The 22,200-nt window shown below is 45.3% G+C and overlaps 1 protein-coding gene across 4 annotated transcripts in view; it reads right to left on the reverse strand.

The window, feature by feature from the left end:
• Positions 1-24: 24 nt before the first annotated feature.
• Positions 25-22,200, reverse strand: part of efr3a (EFR3 homolog A (S. cerevisiae)) — a 117,931-nt gene continuing 95,755 nt past the window's right edge. For all 4 annotated transcript variants that reach the window (XM_085439766.1, XM_085439765.1, XM_085439764.1 and 1 more), the window contains 9 exons: positions 16,336-16,497; positions 13,678-13,809; positions 13,394-13,461; positions 12,637-12,764; positions 8,091-8,176; positions 7,964-8,012; positions 7,475-7,578; positions 7,324-7,373; positions 25-6,332 (listed from right to left, as the gene is read on the reverse strand). In XM_085439766.1, the coding sequence (XP_085295892.1) occupies positions 6,227-6,332; positions 7,324-7,373; positions 7,475-7,578; positions 7,964-8,012; positions 8,091-8,176; positions 12,637-12,764; positions 13,394-13,461; positions 13,678-13,809; positions 16,336-16,497 (885 nt within the window). In that variant the 3' untranslated portion in view covers positions 25-6,226. The remainder of the gene's footprint in view (positions 6,333-7,323; positions 7,374-7,474; positions 7,579-7,963; positions 8,013-8,090; positions 8,177-12,636; positions 12,765-13,393; positions 13,462-13,677; positions 13,810-16,335; positions 16,498-22,200) is intronic.

The following is a 22,200-nucleotide window of genomic DNA, read 5'->3' on the forward strand; positions in this document are numbered from 1 at the left end:
AGTAATAAAGACACAACAACTCAACAGCTTTGATAGAAACACTTTAATCTCAATGCACATTTTTCTATTTCAATAGAGGCTTTGTAATGAAGCGCTGAGGCTCTGCTGCTGCCGAGCTTCACAGAAATAATGTGCACTGAACGCTTTATGCTTTTGCTCAGTCGATGAATCAAAATGGAAAATAAAACATGAAACTACTTCCAGCTTCTTACGTTTCCTGCTTTTCTCTGTTCCACGTGATTGGGAACTGAGATGTTTCAGGAAGTCCCTTTGAATTTCTAAGACCAAATTAATCAAACGTGACAAGATAATCTAAACTCAGATACTTCCTGACTCACTGGAGCTTTGTGCAAACAGCAAATCCAGGTTTGGGAAAAGTGCAGTTCCTCTTATGTCCACTTGAGGCTCCAGAAGCAGCTGAGGTCACGTAGCTGTAGTTTTGTCATTGAGATGAAAAGTTGAAAGAAATGCACCAAAACAACAATGAAGGTGAACGCGTGAAGCAGCAGCGGGAGCCTCAGCGCCATCTAGTGGTTAAAACCATCAGTGTGATTGAAACAAAGCCGAGCTATAGCAAGTTTGTCACTGTGAACACGGACGCGACGCCTTTAATCTCTAAAACTGGCACAAAAATGCATCAGAAACATAAAAAAGAACATCGGAAGCTTTTTTTTTTTTGTTCTTGACATTTTACAGCTGGAAAAAAATCCATCTTGAAAGGTGAAGAGTTCATGTGAATATTCTGCTCTCTTCTTTTGTCTTAGTTTTAGGACTCAGATCACCAATCAGGAGGGAAACTTTTCACAGCTCCACAGAGATCATTTCATCAAAAATACTTCTAAGATCTGTTTGTACCAAACACACATCGGTGCCGATTTATTTCTGCTATAGTACCAGGTACACAGTGATCAAAGTGCAAACACAACATCATATTTTACCGTAACGGTTATTAACTGTTCAGCATTTTTACTTTAAAGTTCATTAATACATCAGCTGGTACTATTTGAATGATTGCTTGAGCTGAATCGGTTGAACATTTATCAAAAGTAGCAGAGCGGCTCGTTCGCAGACCGACTGCTCCGACATCATTTACAGACTTCACATCAGCCGGTCTTAAACGTTTCGGCTCAGAAACACAGACTCAGATCCAGATTCACAAAACCCGTCTGAACGTGAGCTCCTCCCACAAACACGATCGTTTAGTTATGTCCTGTAACGTCTTCATGGAGGTTTAGACGGCTTTACTGATATCGCTACCGATGAACGTGTATACGAAAAAACAAACTTCCAATCAGATCCGTGAGCGTTTAATTCCAGTGAACATCGGATTTGACTGAGATACGAGTTTTAAAGTAATCTGTGGAAATGCTGGTGCCGTTGAATCAAAATTAAAAGTCGGAATTAATGTCAAGCGCTTGGCTACGATCCCTTGTAGCCGTTATTTCCTGTCAATAAGTTTAGCATTAATTCAGACACGATGCCGAGCTCCTGAACTGGTCCACTGAACCAGCCTACAGGCTGAAGCAGCATCTGCAAGCCGCTTTGCAACCCCCACCCATCTTTTTGTGCTTCTTCTGACTAAATCTGGGAAAAGCAGAGGACTTTTTTCCCAGTATAATTCTTGTAGGACATTCATCCGACCTCTGGCAAATTGAAGGTGGAATTGGGACAACCGGAAATCTTGATTAACAGAAAAACCAACGTTTGAGGCTTATGCAGATTACAGGAGTTTTCCAGGAGAAGAACACCAAGAGATGGTCTTCAAACGTAGGAGGAACTTGTAAGCATAGTCAGGAACGAGGTCACATATGGGAATACAGTTTTCCGACTATTGTGGACCCAATTTTAAATGATTTTAGTGAATCTGGAGCCGATTCTTCAACCGAGACCATCTGAGAGTTTCAGGTCTGAAGGTTGAGCCTGAGCCGCCACTTAGAGAAAAATAAATCTGGATCTTAACATTAGCAGATTGCACTGATTTACTCCTTTATCCAAAAATAACCAACATCTGGCTCTACATATAATATTCATTCATTTTTCATTATTTTTGAAATGGTATAATAGAATCTACAGTTGAAAAAATAAAAACGAGACCATCTCCCCCACACTGCAACATCCCGCTGAAACCTGAACCATCGAGGTAAACAACAAAAAAGTACACGAGTATAAAGAATTCAGCATTTTGTCCTCGTCTTAGAAGAAATCTCCCAACCTCTAAAATCTCTGCTAGGCAACAATGTAATGATACGTGATGCATAAAATGTACAAAAATATATGATATATATGTATATATATGCTGCTGCGACGACACATTCATGAGAGGAAGATATCATGTATTCCAGCCACATCTAAACCCGACTTTTCTCTAAAGCCCAACTTCAGGATCCGGCTGTTAAAGAGCTCGTTTAGATTTAGTTTCAGCCTTTGATCCCAGTCCCGTCCCTCGGAGGTTCAACGACGATGACTGAAGTTAAAGAGCCATGCAGTTAGTTCATATAATGCATGTTTTTTAAAAGCTATGATTCTACGATGTTAAAGCACGAGAGTTTAAAGCTAAGACATTATGTTGCGTAGATTTGCACAGAAAAAAAAACCAGCAAGAGACTTTTCGCTTGTTCAGGCTGCTCTGCTCATCGTTTCCAGTAAAAAGTCCTCTGTAACCTACGTTTCACACAGTACAATGATTAGACATGTAATACTTATAGAACAGAAGATTTCACCTCCAAACAGCCACTGGATTATATCCGGTTAGGGTTTGGTTAAAGACCTTAAGACCTTTCAATTTCTCAAAAATGTGCCTTTTTGGCGTTTGGCTACAACAAAACCCTGACCGGGTCGCTGGTGCCCGATGGATGTTAAGAGGTCAAACCCACCCTGTTGCTGGTTATCGATACATAAGCGGCAATCGGAGAAGATGAACGGTCAGCAACCGTGAAGGTAAAGGAAAGTAAAGTGGGACTGCTTTGATGTGCAAGGTAAGGGTCACGTTTATCACCTTGATGCTGGTCGTGAACTTTTAAAAGCCTGTAGTAAGTTTGTACCCAGACACACAATCCAACCATCAGTGCATCGCTTTGTTGCCCATGGTGACAGCTGGTTACTTGTGGCTATCAGGTTCCCTAGGCAACCACCTAGGTAACATTGTTTGACATCATGTGCCAATCAGCTTCTTTTCTCCACCTCCACTGGCAGTCGAAATTCTATAATAAGTTGCTCTAACTTTTAAAGTTAGTCTGTTTGGCACACCCGAATGTTAAAGTGGACACTACCCCAGACCTGGGTCACTGACCATGTTTAAAAAAACAAGAAGGTACCCGAGCACACCTGAGAAGCTTTAAAATTCCATCTGCAGAAGAAGAACTGATGGGAAATCAATTGAAATCTTAAATTTTTGTTTTTGTTGTAGCTTTGCTGGCTCCACAGAGGAAGTGGAGTATAGAGTAATTCACCATAACGACGGGATCACAACGCAACGTTCTGCAATATTCAATACAAAAAAATTACAATATAAGCAAAGAAGAAAAAGAATCCCTAAAAATTTGGCATCAGTATTTATGTCGACTTTCCGTGAGCAGCCAACGTTTCATTTCTGAATTTCTTCTGCTTCATGTCCTGCAGCTTTCGTGACCCTGGCCTTGCACATTAAAGCATCCACGTCCAAACAGCTGCACGGGCTCAACTGTACAGATGTGACGCTGCGATGTGATCGGGACAGTCGCACCACTTGTCACGTATCCAGATCAAACATTCACAAACTGCTTGGCCTCGACCCGATGCTGAAAAACACACATTTACTAACAAAGTTTCTCAGATTTGTGAGGCTCGTGTTGGTGATGCCAAACACAGACTTCCAGCTTAGCCAGCATCTCTCATTCAGAAACACAACCAGCGCTCGAGAAACTCATTTCTCCTTCGCCGACGAGCCGAACACACCAATCAGCTCTGAGTGAAAGGAAGCGCCGACCTTCAGCCTCCAACAGCTGCTCGCACCAAACAGAGGCAGCAGGTATCTTCCTCCAACTGGAGGGATTTTCTTCCCACGCTGAGCTCAGATCAGAGGAAAACACTGATAACCATCTGCTATTACAGATCACAGCTCGTTCCCAGAGCGCCTCCTGTAACCTGTTTTGGAAATAAATCACGGCCCTGTGATAACTGTTGAAAATGCAAGGATGATTAAATCCTCCAAAATGTCAGTGCTTTGTATCGCCGGGGCTGAGGATGGATATTAATATTAATGCGTTCAGCGGGGAGGTTAACTTTGATGCTGCCGGTCGCTTCGTTTTGGAATGAAAAGCTCCACCATATGGCTCCTCACGGGATACGAACAACAGCCTTTTTAGATTGAGACGTTTTAAAATCAAACTTCTGTGTTTGGCAATGAAACAGCTTTGTTTTTTTGTTTTTTTTAAGGCTGCCAACAAAGCTGTGAGGCGGCTGATTCGTTCATGGAAAGCAGGCGTGCGCAGGGACTACAGCGCAAAGTCAAGGAGCTGGATCAGATTCATCTGCAGCCAACACGCTGCCTGCAGCTCCCCCTCATATCAGGAAATATTACAAACAAAGAGCGCGTAGCTTTAATTTTACTTACACACAGGCCCGTAACTGTGATCATAACTGCACTGCTTCATACTTGAGGAATAAACTTCAACTCTTTAAAAGATGCTACATTTGTATTTTTTTGTGATATTTTCACTGCAATCTCTGAGAATATTAACCCCAAATTTTTAATAGAGGAAGTTTAGAGTCCTTTCTAAAATCATCAGCCCCGCCACAAGAACTTTACACAAACTTTACAACAACTTCTCTAAGGACCATCGTCAAAGCCACAGACTGTATATTAAAGATGGATGTAGCTTCCATATCTGAAAGGTTTGAACTCTTTGACAATAAGACCCAAAGGCCTTCTTGCGTTTAGACGTCAGTAAACACTGAGCTCAGATTGTAGTTTCATTTTATAAATCACGTCCTCATTACTGTAACATTAAGCTGCCAATATGGAAGCACCAAAGACTGCAGTTCCTTTCACGGCCACCTGAGGGCGACTCCAGCAGTGAGACAGTCCTCAGACTCTCGTGTTGAAGCTTTCAGCAGAAATAAACATGACTACATCCTAAAAAAAATGTTTTTTTGATAATTCATCTGGATACAGGAGACATGGTTGCTCTGATCATGTGACTACATTATGACATCATCGAAAACCTCAACACTGAGGCTCCAAATGTGGAGCTCAAAACCAGACGCTGATGTCTCGGATTTTGTCCACCTGTGGCTACTGTACTAGTAGTACTAGTGGAGTATACAGTCTTAGTTCCACCATTTGGTAATCCAATGTCAAAGCTCCCCACTAAATTGACACCACACTGACTATGTCCATCTTTTATAGAGTCTCAGGTGGGAGCTGATGGACATGAACACTCCTCTTGACCTTCCTCTTACAGACTCACGCCTCTCAGAAACAATCACGTCATCACCAAACACGAGCGAGCCCATTTCTACTCGTCCAAACGTCGACTCTTCAGCTTTTGAGTGTCGCTGCCTAGCAGTTCGAGTATTGCTGTCATTGAATTTATTTATAAGAACTCAGCTGGTTGTTGGAGTCATTTGTGACACACTTTTATCTTAAACAGCAAAGACTGAAGATTAGAGCGAAGAGCTGAGGAGCAGCGAGCCTGAAACTAAACTGCTTTCTACCACCACTTAGGTAATTTCAGTTTTCATAGCTGACGGCTAATATAGATATATATATATATATATATTGCACATTCCTACTAATCAGTGACGGCACCGACGGCTACTGACAAGAGACAGATAGTTGTTAGGAGGCAGGAGCTGCGTTTGTGAGCCTCACGCTGCTTTTTTAAGAGCGTATGTACAAGGAGTGAAGCTTTGGCTGGACTGGAACAGAGAAGCAACGTCTGATTCAGCAGAAATACACTAAAACCTCAGAGTGGAAGCAGTTTATGGGTTTTCTTGTTGGTTTTTGTTCTTGGTGACTCAAAAGTTCAGTTTGGCTTCAGGGACGCGAGTCAGGAAACAAAGTGTAACCAATCAGAGCAGCGTGGATTAAAGCAGGTTTGAGTCAAGTCGGGAAACAGGATTTAAACTTCGTCCCTGACGGCATCCCGGCCACCTGAACAGAGGAGACTGGAGTGCAGATGTGAGTGTGTTGTTCTTTCTGTGCATTTTCAATGTTGCGTGTGAGCTGGTTTGTGGATGTGTGCGTTCAGTAGACACACAGGTCTGGAAACTTCATCTCGTAGACGGGGACGGACTGATGCTGGGTGTGTCCCGCTGAGATGGAAACCACTCCGGACGGGCTGGGAGGAGGCCTGGTGACGGGGCGTGAAACAAGATGTTAAATTAGAAGGAAAAACTGGTTTTGGTTTGGCAGACGTGCACAAATGTAACCTTTAGGAAGCAAAAACCACCTGATTAACCTGATTATTAGGCTGTTGTCCCTTTCAAAGTCGTCTCCGTGTGCACCTGTGCACTGCCTCCAGCGCTCCGACAGTCCTGCCCACATGTACGTGCACGTCTCAGCTAACGCACACAGCCGGGTCTAATCACACTCACAGTGCTGTGACTCAGGAGAACTACACAGCAGGTAATGACTGAAGGAGCATTTCATTTCCTCTAAAAAATCCTTTCAAAAGGCGGCCAGTACTGAGGGGAACGACCCGCAACTCAAAGAAAACTCAAACCGTTCCAGAACGCCGTGTTAGCAATGTAAGCATGACTATGAGGAAAAGTGCACGTTATTTGCAGGCGTCGTACTCGTTCACGTGCTGCAAACAGACTGTTATAGTGTTCATGTGACGATGCAATCAAAAAAGAAGTGAGAACATGTCAGACGAACACAGCTAAGCCTAAAAACACTGGGTCGTGTTTTATCATGAGCCACATTCGCTCCAAATATCTCGACACACCTGAAGCCTGGTGCAGATCAGGTGAACCTGCGGCTGGGCTCAGGCAGCCACACTCACCTGGAGCCACATCTGGGCCAAAAATAATCAAACATCTGTTTGTTGAGGAGAACACTGTGGTGACGGCGGGTGATTGAGGCTTCAGGGCGTCTCAGCCACGGTGGTGAAATCACAGACGCAGCTTTAGCAGTGAGGACAGAACGTGACGGGACGCTGGCAGCAGAGCCGAGGGGACGAGCTCGACGGGAGATCAGCCAGAGATCAGCCAGGTGTTCTGGGTTTCTTTGACTTTTAGTGTCACGCCTAAGCTTTTCTAATGTGGTGTAAATGTCACCACACCAAGAACTTTTATCTAAATTCATATATTTAAATTAGAAAACTTGCATAACAGACTCACCTGATTGTGAGTTCAAAGATTTGTGCGAGCCGGTCGTGCAGCATGTTTGCCTGGAAGAAGTGAGCAGGAGTTTATTTGGGTGTTTTTTCTGATGCGCTGACAGTTTATTATTTTCTGATTTCTGGCTCTTTTTTTTTTTTTTTTTAATAACCTTGGATTCGCAGTGGGCGGCGATCTCCTCGAACGGCGCTTTCTGGAACTTCTCCATCACCTGCCGCCTCTTCGCCCTCTCCTGCTCCTCCAAACCGGTGGTGTCTGAAAACAAACCGCAAACTCTGTTTTAATAACAGAGACTTAACTATGTGGTGGTTTGTGAGCGCTCTTTCTTCTCCGCGAGACGAGCTTCTCGTCCTTTTACGTTGCTGGTTAAAAAATATTTTTAATGGTGAAAATTTCACTGAAACGTCATAAAATCAGAGCTTTTGAAAACTTATTTTGAGGCTAAATCTGCAAACTTTAAGTGGTTTCATCAGATTTGCTGCTTTTTTCTGCTGGTCACTGAAATTAAAAGTTCATTTAGATCATTTTTATCAATAACTGAACACATTAGAGCCCAGAGGTGTTGGTGAAGATGGCTGCCTGGTGGACAAAGTAACCCAGAGTCAACATGAGGAACAGCAGGAAGTCACCGCGTTCTTACCGATGGCCTTCTTCAGGGTCTCAAACGTGATCTCCTCAGCCAGCTGCGACTGTGGACACAAAAACACAAACGTGACCTCATGTTTCCCTCCAGGACCACACGCTGCTTTAAAGAAGATTACTCAGACCTTTTCTGGAAGGCTGTTGGAAATGATGTCCACTTGGAGGGAGACGGTGTCCACGAAACTCGGCCTCCTGGACAGACGTTCTTCACCTTCAGGATGACAGATTCACACCACATAATGCTTTAAAAAGCCACAAACATTTCTAACTTTAGTGTCACGTAAAAGTAAAAGTTGTTTCTTTCCAGCAGAACGATTTCAGAATAATCAAACTGCTTACTGAAGCTGTCATATTACTGAAACCCAGGTAGCTCCTGTAATCTGCGCGTCCTTGACAACAGCGGTGACATCTCTGCTCCCGCACACCAAACTCCATCTTTTTTCTCCACTTCAATACAACGAGGAACAAATCCGCCTGATCCCGCGGGGATAAACTCGTCCCCGGGGGACAAACGCACCTCGAGCACTTGTGTATTCATCGCCAGCAGAGGGGAAAATAAGGACCACAGAAGGGCAGCTACTGTCTGAGCTGTGAGGTCATCTGATAAGGTCAGAAAGGTAGCGGATCAGCCGAGGCGTGAAAAGCGACAGAAAGCAGCTCTTTACAATCGCACGACGACCTCTGCTGTGAACTTTGCAGAGGCCTGACTCAGCAGCCGTCCTGCGGGCGTTAATGAGGAAAACGATCTGATCGCGGCTGATCCGCTGGAGCTTTAAGATTTTGTTCACACGGTGATGAAACACATAGAACTGAGCCGACGTGACAGGAAGCCACGGTCTCCAAAAACTTTGACCACCTGAGCCTGAATGCAGCCCGGTCCTGCCGGACTTCAAGAGATCAGATTCCCTCTTAAAGGCCTCATGCACTGATTTAAGGTCCCACTCACCACATTTACAGTCTGAATGACTTTAATCTTACTGAAGCGCAGCCGGAATTAAAGAGATGCTGTGATTCATGATCGAGGATCAACCTGCAAACTTGTGCAGCATCCGTCCCTCATTCTCTTCCATCCAGATCCTCCCCGAAGGTGTTCCCAAGCCAGCCAAGAGGCACAGTCTCTCAGGAGTCCTGTCCTGGGTCTGGCCTCGGGGCCTCCTCTCAGTTAGACATGCCTGAAACAGCTCACCTGGGAGGCGTCCTAGTCACATGCTTGAACCGCCTCCCTTCAATGTGGAGGCCAAGACCCCTCTGAATGATCGACCTCCATCTCTAAGACAAAGCCCATCCACCCACAGCTTCACCCTCAGCTGCAAACTGCTCCACCTGGCGATCCTGAGGCCACCAAACTGAGCTGGAAACCTTGCACAGCTTGGACGAAGCTGGTTCTGGTCCATAAAACCAGGCTGCCTGGTGGAGTCCAACAGGTCTGCACTGGTTTGTCCTTATTAGGAGTTTGAACCCACCCACTCTCCTCTCTGAGCTCTAACTGCTTCATGATGATTAACTTCTTCATGTCATTAATAACACCCTACATGAAAAGTTTGTTTTCTGTTAACACTGCAGACAGAAGCTCCACACATGTAAACAATCTAAGTGCACTACGGGTAAACTGCTCTACACAGACGTGGCAGCACGTGTACTCACCGCAACAGGTCCACGAGCAATGCAGGCAAAACATTTCACAGAGTTACCAAATCACATGGTGGGAAAATCTACAGCTACACAACATCGAGCTCTGAAACAACGAAGCACCTCAACGACGCATCTACAGCTGCTCAGCAGTTTAAAGGTCAGGGCGAGTTTCTCTGCAGGCGTCAAAATGCTGTCATGAATTCAAGGTTTGGTCTCTGCTCAGTGTGAAAAACACTTAAACTGTTCACACCACGGGTCTCAAACTCGCGGCCCGGGGGCCACACGGGCACACGTGTTTGTCTGCAGCTTGTGTTTGTTTGGTAGTTCAATGAAAGGCTTCAGTTAAGAGTGAGACATTTTAAAAAACAAACACAACACTACATTTTTGGAAATATTTGTGGGTGTTTTCTTGTTTGCTTGTTGTTTTTTGCACTGCATGAACAGTAAAGTGGTCACATGAGATGACGGTGTCAGCGGCGGCCCACAGCTCATTTGAGTTTGAGACCCTGATATTTGTTCTTCTACACGTTCAGCTGAGACGACAGCAGCAGCAGAGCGAGCAGAGCGAGAGCTCCTGCGGACTCTGATGCTTCACCGTCACAGCTCAAAACCCCGGGTCCTTTCATACTCGCAGTATTTAAAAATGTAAGGGTGTGCTATTATTATTATTAACTCAAAAAAAAAAGATCCTGCGGAAAAACTGTGAACTTCAGGGAAAATTTTAATGATAAAAAAAAGAAGAAGAAATATTCTGAGATTTTACAAATTAGGGAAAAAACTAAAAAAAAAATCTTTGAAATTAAAAAAAAAAGCTGACAAAAAATCTAAAATAATTAAACAAATTAAAATAAATAAATAAAACAGTCTGAGACTAAAGAAAACTAAAGAAGAAAATCTCTGAAATTCTTTTCAAATTTAAATTTAACCCCCAACTTATAAAGATATTTCTTTTTCTTGTATGTTTTTTAAACACAAGTTCGAGGCTTCACTTTGTATGTCGGGTAAACTCGTCAGCGCGCAGACGCCGCTCGGCGCTGTGACATCACGTCAGCACCAGGTGCTGATCCGCGGCTCCTCGCGCCATGAAAGGACACTCTGTGCGAGCTGATCCCTCCCTCTCCTCCTGGGGGGCCTTTCAGACGCTGCTTTTATACCGATGCTGTTATCACTTGTGCTTCTGGGGTTGATAAGTAAATTGTGCCTTAATGAAATTGTCACCGTGCGGATCTAAAGCCACCTCACCCCGTCTGACCTCTTGCCCAGAGCAGCCGTTATCAAGCTTACTGTTGCCAACGCAGCATTTTGCTGCTTTACTTCGGCCTGTTTTCGAGCCGCTTTAGCGACACAGTAGAAATGTGTCCACACTGCTCCTCTCCACAGCAGCAGCCTCGCTCTCCTTCTCTGCCGAGTCCACCGGGTGAGTCAGCAGTGCAGAAGAAGCTAACAGGAGGAGGCTGCATCAGACCTGCGAGAGTTTTCACTGGATCTGACTTTTGTACTAACAAAGTGATCCAATCCTGAGATTTTGAGAAGTGTGCGTGAAAGACGTGGATCTCGGGGTCCACAGCGAGTGTGGAGACCTGCTTACACTGACAGCTCAACTCGGAGACTTCAAGGTCAGAAAGAAGCCGTCAAACACTGAAAGCGGTGTGCAATCAAAAACTGGGGTTTGCATTGATTACACTGAACTTTTTTGATTGCTGATTGCAAGTAATTTTGGTGTTTGGAGACAGCAACAGTTCTTGTGAAAGAGCCTTTTCAGTTATAGACTGATGGCAGACTTTGTCTTACTGTAGTTTTATCGTCGTCTTCATGCACCACCGAGTGCTCGCAGACCTGGTCCCCATGGTCGGAGTCGCCATTTCAAAGGCCAAAGACCAATAAGATCAAAGAAGACAGATGAGTGGGAAACGTGGGACGATCATAGAAGACGAACTTCTGAGAATCGGACCGATTCAAAGGAAGAACTTCATTGTTGCGCCTCCTCGTCTGAAGCGTGACGAGTTTCCATTCACCCAACTTTGCAAAGTGAAGCCTTTGGTTTTGCACAAATAATGTGTCAGCTGATCTAAACCCAGCTACACCAGGTGACAACACATCTCTACACGCCTGCACAGGGTTGCCTTGGTTACCTCTGGACGTCTGCTTGCACCTGTGGAGGATTTTTCCTACTGTGTAAAGAACTGAAGGGACATGAAAGCATGACAGAGGGAAGAAAACAAAAGCTTGTTAGACAATTATCAGTTTTCTCCTCCCGCTCGTTCTATCTACACGAGGTCAAAGGAAGAGCACGTGAAGTACGAACTATTCCTGAGCCTTTTTTGGACGTGGGCAGACTTCAAGGTTGAAGTCAAGCAACATTTTGAAGAAGTGCTTTTAAAGAAAGTTGTGTGTGTGAACTCCTGCAGAGGTTCACGTTGTTCTGAGCTGAAACAAACCTTTAAATTACGGAGACGGCGACAGCCGTCGGACTAATAAAGCTGATCGCACACAGAGTTGGTGAAACTTTATTTTCTCTTCACTGAACACTCCTTAAGCTCTTAATCCGACAAAGCTTCAAACAGTTCTGAGGGCACGGTGAGTATGAAAAGCAGGGAAATAAAACATACAGCACACAGCGCAGCAGCAGACAGCGAGCGCCTTAAATCCTTTAATCTGACTTTTTACAACCTTTTCAACTCTTGACTTTCCTTCTAACTTGTTACTTGTATCACTTTTATCATATTTCCTCTTTAAGAGATAACAGCATAATGTGACCATCGTCTAATTCGGTGGATTTTTACAGCTACACTTTTCCATCAAAAGGAAATATTTTAGATGCTCCGAGAATCAGTTCAGGCACATTTTCTCAGAAAGCGTCTCTGGTATCTGAGAAACCATGAAATAGGACAAAAGGCTGCTCAACAGGTATGAGATTAAAAAGGTATGAATCAACCAATGAGGGAAGAAAAAAAAAAGTTATCAGAGCAGCAGTTTTCTTAGATAAGAAGAAATAGAAACATGAAGTTCCCCGTCCTAACGGAGGCTGGACTGTCGTACCTGTGACCTGAGGAACGTAGGGGATGGAGAGGCGCTCGGCGTTGTACCCCGGCCCGGCCAAACACTCGGCCATGTCGGCCGTCTGGAAGTACAGCTGGCTGTCCTCTTTGTCCAAAGATTCAGGAAGCCTGGAAGAAAAGACGCAAGACACAAAAATAAACTTCCTGAGGAAAAACCTCAGAAGAAAGCGTGTTTTTAGTCAACGCACAGCACGGCTTTACTTCTCAGAGCGACGCTGCAAAAAGGTCACATTTGTTCTCATCTGTAATTCAACTCTGTACAAGTTCATATCGGGGTCCCTGCACACGCATCTCACAGCTGGCTGCACAGAGACAAACTCGGTTTGTCCCAGTCGGAGCACAAATCGCTTAAATGAAAAGCAGCTGGTAGCGTCGAGGTGACTGCTGTTGTGATTTGGTGCTGTATAAATAAAACTGAACTGAAGCGAGTAGCTGTTTGTCAGTCTTACATCTGTCGATGCAAAGACATGCTGCTGTTGTTCTAATAATATTTTTTTATGAGTTATTGATTCCAGAAGTTGAATATGTGAATTTATCTGCAACCTTGAAAAGTGAAGCAGCACGGTTCCTTCACTCCTGAGTTTGTTTCTCGTAAACTTTCAAACTTTTTAAGCTTCAGCTGCCACACTCATTACTGCTCTGTTTATTAGAAAATAATGAGGCTTCACAGCCTTTTTCTAACCCGAGCCATTGGATTATTTCTCATGAAACAAATTCAGGCTGTAATCTGCACTTACGGACACTTGTCTCTGAAGATGTGCTCTGGGAGGAGGTAAGGAGCATCCATGTTCCTCAACTCAATAACCTGCGCAGAGAACAGCTGATTATATGATGTTACACTATTTACAAATAAGAAAGATGTAAACAAGAAGAAACAGCTAACAGGCAGAAAACGGCGGTGCATCATCAGCATACTGAATAAATCATATTTTTGTATTTTCTGCAACAAATGGCAGTAAAAACAAAAAGTGGGAATGAGAGCCAGCTGCTCTGATCCTCAGTAAGGTCAGGGAGGAGTCACCTTGCTGACGTGCTGGCAGAAGGGCGGGTTGGCAATCATCTGACTCAGGAAGTTGAGGTACGCGGCCACCAACGCCATGATGCCGCAGCAGATAAACATGGGCAGGTTCTCTTCGTTGTTAAGAGCCATTTCCTGCACAAACCAGTTGCAAAAACTGTGTTAGCGAGGACAAACCAGCAGCTCGGCTTCCGTTTCTGGTCGTGGAAGCATCAGAACTCCCCGCATACACTCGGTACACCCTCACAGGAGTTGAGGTTTACTTCCCCTTTAATCTGTGTGCAGGGTTATAGCATGCAGCAGCGTTTCTCTAAGGTCACACGAACACGTATCTTCTATTTTCACACACCGTCAGTAAAAAGGTTGTTGTCAAGGTAACGACCCTGAGGTGACACAGCAAACAAGGCAGACTAAATACACTGTGCCACATGTCTGTGACGCACTGAGTGCGACTTTGTTTTAGCTTCAACCAAATCTACCAAAGAATATTACAGTAATAATGCCAATAAAAAGCAAAATACTATCTAAGTGGAGAAGCTGGAAACAAATATCTGGCTTCACTCGAGCTAAGAGGACCAGCGCAGATGTGTGGTTGCTTTGGTTCAGTATACTCATAAACTATTTTACATCAGATTCTCTGAAAATTGACACAAGACCGGGTTAAGTGCTCGATCTTGAAACTCAAGATGTGACGATCAGATTTGACTGAAGCCGCAGTCGTTGGCTTGAAACCATAAACTCAAAGTGTTTACAGAGGTCAGGCTGGAGGAACGTTTTACCATCGATGTCTAGAAGACTGGAGTCTTTTTCCAACCGCCAGTATCGCCCCCCAGTGGCCTTTAAATTAAACGCAAACACTTTAGCACTAAAATTGTCTGGCGAGTGATTGCAGGAGCTGGTCATGAGTGTAGAATGGTTACAGACTGGTATAGGATGCTGCACTGGAAACCTTGGGACTGGTTTGGTTACTAGCAGATTGCAGTGGTGGCCAGTAAATTGCATGAAAAATGCCGACTTGTCTGTAAACACTCGCCAACTTTTCTCAAGGCGACTGTGAAACAGACACGTGACAGAAACCAGACTGAAGGGAAACGTGACAGAAATGCATCCCCATGAATTTGTGCTATGAAGCACTTCCTGTCTGAAACTGCATGAGAAAGAAACTAAACAGTCTTTTTTTAATACTTCTATGTCTCAAACGTTCCCTGAATTAAACGAAGGTAAACACAGCACTCAGAGTGTGTGTGCGTGCACAAACATCATGTCTACAGTGCTGTGACATTTGGAAACGATAAGATCTCAGCGTGATGCACAAACAAACTGAAGCTGCACGTGTGTGTGTGTGCATGTGCGTGTCTTTTATGTGTGTTGGTGCGAGCGTGCACATTTCCTTCGCACCTCTCTTGCACTTCCAGGAGGTTTTATTGGAGCTGCGTGGGTTCTCACGGTCTAATGACATAAAGGCAAATGACAGCACAGCTACTCATCAGCCACTTAAATATGACACCTGACACCAAAAATATAGCATAATCACATCGAGGGTGCTTTAGACTGAAGCACCATAATGTGGAGCGTGAAGAGCTGGTTAAACACGAGGTTAAACACAAACCCTCCAAACAGGGATGTAACTGAGGATGTTTACTCCACACCTCGGCACTGACAGCACCACAGCTTCAACAGACGACTTGATCTCCTCGCCGATAAAACGTTTCCACTATCACCTGATACCGGTGACCTGGAAACACTGCACACTCATGACTCGTCTAATTTTACGGTATTCAAGTTATAATAAGCTACGTTTTTACATTATATCTGAGTGAATGTTTGGGGACTGTGTCACTCTGTTACTGCCTTCTACGAACACACACCATCACTGCAGGCATCTTAACTCATTTCAGTGGTCACCAGAACATAAAGTACATGTCATCAGTCAGATCTGATCTTAAAAACTCTGACCACCATATCTCTGCTGTCACGTGGTTCTTTGGGTGTCTGTGGTGATGCAGAGACGGTAAAAATAAATGAAAAGTGTTAAACAAACATTATTTAGATTAAAATTCCCATCTGACACGCTTTGACACATCCTTATGACAAATCAGATGTTCAGATGCACTTTTTTAAAACTTATTTTAGCCTCAGCTCGTTGGCTGCAAGCCGCTTTGCAACCTCTCTGTCCTGTTCTGATCTCTGCACAGAGACACAGACGTCCTGAATATAAAGTGCTACAGATGGAAAAAACCTTCTGACTATATGTAATCTCTGATCTGAGAAATATCACAGATCTTCACATCTGTGTGGAGAGAGGTGAGATACAGCCACAGTCATGGAAGCTGTTAATGAGGAATCGAGCTCAGTGAGGCTGCGACACGAGATCAGAACAAATCAGAAACAGAAGAAAATCCCTCACCTTTCTCCTGAGTGTGTTGAAATCGAGAGTTTACAGATGGGTGCAGACTATTTTTAGATTTCAGATACTTAACTCTGGGAATTATGGATGTAAAGTTTAATTGAAACTGTAAATGTGACAGAAAGAGCCAGAAAATCTACTTATGATGAGATTATTCTGACTGAGCTTCCAAACACAACCAAACAGAGGAAACTGCTTTTTGTCTTCGCTTTGACTAAAAACAGAAACTTCAGATGTGAATTCATCGGTTTTACCTGCAGCGCGATGGCGAGTCGAATGAGGTCGATGACCACTTCCTCATTGGCCAGCTCGATGGTCAGAATGGCGAGGGTGGTGAAGAGCAGCTCAAAGTTTTTGTGGACGTTATCTTCCTCTTTGCAGCCCAGATAGATGTGACGGTAGAGCTGCTGGCCGTGCTTCAGGGACGACGCAGAACCAGAAGCAAAGACAGAAACAAAGAGGAGGACAGAAATATGAGAGCTGTTTAAAAAAAGTACCTTTAACATGTTTAACATAAGGAAACAGCGGAGGTGTCGGGGACTATTTTCAGTGGCGGATTAAACGATATGTGGGGAGTTTTAGTGGCAGTGTGGGGTAAATGTAAACTGCAGCATGTGGGTTCACTTTAATGATGGTCCATGTTCTCCAGTGCAGACTCACTGATGTGGATGACAACAGAGTCACATGACTCAGGCTGCGTCACCCACACAGTCAGCAGGAGACGCTGACTCTGGACCATCAGGTAAATTGAGTTTAGTACTCCTCCCCCTTTGTGAGTGTGGACGCTTCATCTCTTTGCTCTCTAAATGCTTTTCTTCTTTTATTGATTTTTACCGATTTTTATGCTGATTTTTTCCCTTTTTTCCGTATGAGCTTACCTGCGATAGCTTCTGGACACTTATAGATCATTAGGACTAAAGTGTTCTTAACAGAAACAGCAACATTTTTATAGTTACCTTATCCTCAGCGCTCCGTGTGTCTGTGGCCTAGACACAGCTGAAGCCTGATTACAGTGTCTAGGCACCGAGCAGCCTCAATAGCCTAGAAAGGTGCTAACCGCTAGGCTAACTAGCAACAAGATGCCTTCCCTCTCCACAGATGACTACCACAGCCTCCTGCAGACGATTGCAGCACTGGAGACAAAAATTCATCGCTTAGAAGTAAACGTGGAGGTAAATGGACTGTGTGGAAATGAAACAACCTTGCCTTTGACTCAAAACAATGGCGATGAGCAAGCTAGCACACAGCTAAGGAGCACAGATAACATGACCAAGAAAGTAGACTTTGTGCACTATTATAAATCTTCAAGCGATAATCCCCCCTTGGACTGTCTTGGTGCAAAACCAAGACATAAATCATGTCTCCTGGAAGAGGGAGGACGTATCACAGGCAGGGCACAGCGAACTGAAATCTCTGAAACCGACTGGCCTTCACTTCCTACGAGACAGAGAAGCTCTTCTACTCCTGTACACGAGAGGAAACAGGACTGGACAACCGTAAATAGGAAGGTTAACAACAAACCTTCAAAACAACTGAATGTGAAACTGCAGAACAGATTTGCTCCACTATCAAAGGACCCTGGATCTATATCGGACAACCATCCATCTAAAAGTAGCAAAGTAAGGCCTGAAAATCCACGGGGAAAGCTAAAGGCTAGGCCTGAAACGCTGATTGTGGGTGACTCTGCCGTAAAGGATGTACAAAGCATGTGCGGTAAGAACACTAAAGTCCTCTGCTTTCCTAACGATATGGTCAACATCCTGAAGGAGAGAATTCTTCAAATTGCAGATGAATATCCAACTGTGACAAACATTGTCCTGCATACAGGGTCAAACGATGTAACGATGCCACAGACTGCTCCCAAACACGAGGGGACAAGTAATGCCTCTAAAACACTTAAGTTGGCTTTATTAAACGTTAGATCTTTAGCTGGGAAAACATTTTTAATTAATGATTTAATCACTGAGCACAGCCTTGATTTTATGTTTTTAACTGAAACTTGGTTGGACCAAAGTAACAGTGGAGCTGTTCTCATCGAGACGACCCCTCCTAACTACAGTTTTATCAGTGAGGTCAGGGCGAGCAGGAGAGGAGGAGGGGTTGCTGTCTTATTTAATGAATCATTTCAATGTAAGCAGCTATCTCCTGGAAGTTTTCAGTCTTTTGAATATGTGGCTTTACAGCTGAAGGCCCCATCCAAAGTTGTGTTTCTTAATGTTTACAGGCCTCCCAAATACTGCACAGACTTTTTTAATGACCTCAGTGAACTGCTGTCTGTGATCTGTGTTGATTTTGACTGTGTAATTATTGTTGGGGATTTTAACATTCATGTGGACAACCCTCAGTGTTAAAAGTCCGCTTGTTCACTGTAGCTGTTTTATACTACGTTGCCCATGATGCACCTCGGTATCTGTACTTCCTGTTGGGAACGTGTTCAGCGCAGCGCTGCCCAGATAAGAGGTGTGTCGGAGGAGTAACGTATTAACGTGCATTCGGTGTGAGTTAATACTGCGTGCGTGCTTACCATATGACCACACACACACACATACCCATATACACACTCACACCCCCGTTACCTGCATGTGAATACTGTAATGCCTCCCTACCAACGCTGTACATCCTGTTGATGTCATCTGCCACCTCTTTAGTAAAGTTATTTGAACTACATCACTGTGGAGTACCATTCCTTCTGACCGAGGACGACTCAGTTGAAGCGTGATCGGCAATCAGTGCAAACATACATTACAAGTGGTCCTTCGAGCCGGATTCGCCTTGGCTGAGTTAATGAGATGGCAAACCCTCAGGATAGAGGTGCATCGAGTAGCCCCCGTCCAACGCGGGAGAAGAAACTTCCAGGACATCTGGTGGACTATGAGCACAACCTAACTGAGCCATCTAGCGCTCCAAGTAGTTCAAGCAGCTCCGACTATGAAGAGGATGAGAGATGGCAGAAGATGGAATCAGTTTGGAGCAGTGTCCTCCAACACATGACTCAACTGCAAGTGTCTATGGAGGAAACTCGTGGGACATTACTGAAGCGGGTGGAGCGTTTGGAGCAAGCTTCTAAACCTGGCAGTCCTCTTCCCCCAGAAACAGGAGCGTTAGAACAACCCCAACATATTTCCTCCATAACAGAAGTTGCACCACTACAACCTAGCAATGAGGTGTTACATGACACCACAACACCGGCGAACATGCCGACGCCAGTGGAAACATCTGCTCCATCACCTCCCCGTAAAGCGAGCCTTCACATTCAGCCAGTGCTGCACCCTGCCACTTATGTAGCTGCATCGACGCCACTCAGGAGACCTGGGCGATGCACTGCTGAACCCTTCTCATATCAGCGATCGGAACATCAGCTCCTGATGAACAGGCCAGGCCAGGTGCAGCTGTTACATTCTGCATCCCCAGCTGATCAGCCACTACAACATGCTCATCTTTCAGTGCACCAGCTATCACAGGCTGTAGACCCAATGAGTCTGCAGCAGATGTCACGTCCCGCTGCTCCTGTCTTCCAAGTCAGACATCCAGCTAATCCTGTGTACTTGCAGCAACCTTCACGTCCACCAGCGCCTGTGACCCAGCCATCACAGTGGACAGAAGCTCATCGCCCTGTGCCCACCATACTGCATCCTGAAGCTGTGCCTGATCCAGCTGGCAAGTACTATGTTCCTTATCCCTCAGGCAGTAACTATTCATCATCTTCCTCTGCTGAACACCATAATCCACAGGTTGCCACAACTTACCCAGCAGGAACGCCTCTACCAAACCTGATGGAGATGATGGTGGCATCTTCATATGGCATCCCAAAGCCTAAGCTGGTGATCTTCCGGTCGGGGAGAGAGAGTGACTTCGCCTTATTAAAGAAAGGGCTGGACAGCACCTTAGGGCCACATTCACATCTGGGAGAAGATTACAAGTATCAGGTCCTACTAGATCATCTAGAGCATCCCAGCGCCTTACAGGTAGCCAAGCGCTACATTCACGACCGCACTCCCTACACTAGTGCAATGAAGGCGCTAGAGCAGAGGTATGGACAGCCAAGGCAGTTAGTCCAAAGTGAGCTTAGCACCATATTAAACGCCCCCCCTATTAGAGCTGGAGACTCTCAAGCTATTGAGGACCTCTCCCTGTCGGTGTCCAGCCTGGTCGGGCTTCTCAGTACCATGGATGAAGTAGCAGCCAGCGAGCTTCATTGTGGTTCACATGTGGACAGACTGCTTACCAAGCTCCCTCTGAACTACAGGGACAACTTCATCGAGTACTGTATCACCCGGGGGATCATCCGCAGTGGCAGCAGCCAAACATACAATATGTACAACTTCTCAGAATGGCTCGAACGGAAATCCCAAGTCCTTCAGCTATCCAGACAAGCCTCTCAAATGCCCCCGGACAAGCCACGTCCAGAGAAGAACCTACTCAAAGCCTCAGCAGGGCTCAAGCCACACAACAGATCTGCTTCCATCTACTACGGCCCAAATCCAGCCCAAGCCAAGCTAAAACAGGAGGGAGAATCTACAGCTCCAGATCCGACAGTCCAACCTAAGAAGAAACAGAAGTTCAAACCTTATTGTCCATACTGCGAAGGGACAGAGCATTATCTGAATGGCTGTGATGGATTCAAAAGGCTAGACCTCAAAGCTATGGCTACCTGGATCACCGAGAAGGCCAAATGCTGGCGCTGTGGCCGTAAACATTCTCCAGAGCAGTGTACTCTGAAGAAGCCATGCAGCACCTGTGGTGACCAGCATTTGTTGGTGCTCCATGACCTGGTTGAAGCCAAGAAGCGGGACCCTAACATACTAACTGTGAGTACTAGTATGGTCTACCTAGACTATTCAAGTCACTCAGGTCGTGTTATGCTTAAGGTAGTACCAATCCAACTACATCATGGGAGCAAATCACTGGATACATTTGCTGTGCTCGATGACGGCTCAGAGAAGACTGTTGTGCTTCCAGCGGCAGTTACAGCTCTAGGTTTGGAACAGGAGGAAGCAACACTCTCACTGAGAACTATCCGTCGAGATGTAATCCAGATGAAGGGAGGCTTTGTCTCATTTCAGGTGTCACCAAGGGCTAAGCCCAAAGTGAGGTACAAAGTAACACATGCCTTCACAGCCCAACAACTGAGCCTAGCTACTCAGTCATGTCCCGCTGAACAGCTAAAGAAGAAGTATCTTCACTTACAGAAAGTCCAGATTGAGGGATTTAACCAGATCCAACCTTTGGTGCTGATTGGCTCAGATAACGCTCATCTCATCACCCCTGTCCGCCCCGTCCTTCGGGGGTCGTCCAAAGGGCCAGTAGCTATCTGCACCAAGCTCGGATGGGCCATCCAGGGGCCGGCCAGTAGTATGCCTACATCTGAGGGGGACCTGCAGTGCCTGAACATGTGCCTTTCTCCTGCAGAGGCCCTGCATCAAGATGTGAAGCGTTTGTGGCAACTAGATGCTCCCCCCTACAGGACAGAGAAGGAGGTCACACGGTCAAAGGAGGACAGAGAGGCGGTAGCTATGTTGGAGACAAAGACTATCAGAGTCCCAGTAGACGGTGTCGAGAGATACGCCACTCCGCTGCTGAGAAGAAGGGACTTTCCACGGATGTGTGTCTCTCCTGAAGCAGTAAAAGGCCTCCTCAGATCCACCGAACGTAAGCTGGCCAAGAATCCTGATCTGACCCTCACATACAGCCAGGAGATCCACAGGTTAGTAGATTCTGGTTATGTTGTTAAGCTGAGCCCAGATGAGACACATAGCTCTTCCGAGTCATGGTATGTACCCCACCACACGGTACATCACAATAATAAGGCTAGGGTGGTCTTCAACTGTTCGTTTGAGTTTCAGGGGGCCGTCCTGAACCACTACCTCTTACCAGGACCTCCCTTGGGGCCCACTCTGCTGGGGGTATTACTCCGCTTCCGCCAACACCCTGTAGCTGTGAGTGGAGATATCAGAGCCATGTTTCACCAGATTCGGCTGCTCCCAGAGGATTGTCCTCTGCTACGGTTTCTGTGGAGGGATTGTGAAACTGACCGGCCCCCAGACGTATATGAGTGGAGAGTTTTGCCCTTCGGAACGACATGTAGCCCCTGTTGTGCTATTTACGCCCTACAGAGACAT

The sequence above is a fragment of the Copadichromis virginalis genome, linkage group LG18 (assembly GCF_057382275.1).
Source record: "Copadichromis virginalis isolate Kocher_CV1m ecotype Utaka linkage group LG18, C_Virginalis_male_GT1.1, whole genome shotgun sequence".
In the NCBI taxonomy this organism is placed as follows: Eukaryota; Metazoa; Chordata; class Actinopteri; order Cichliformes; family Cichlidae; genus Copadichromis; species Copadichromis virginalis.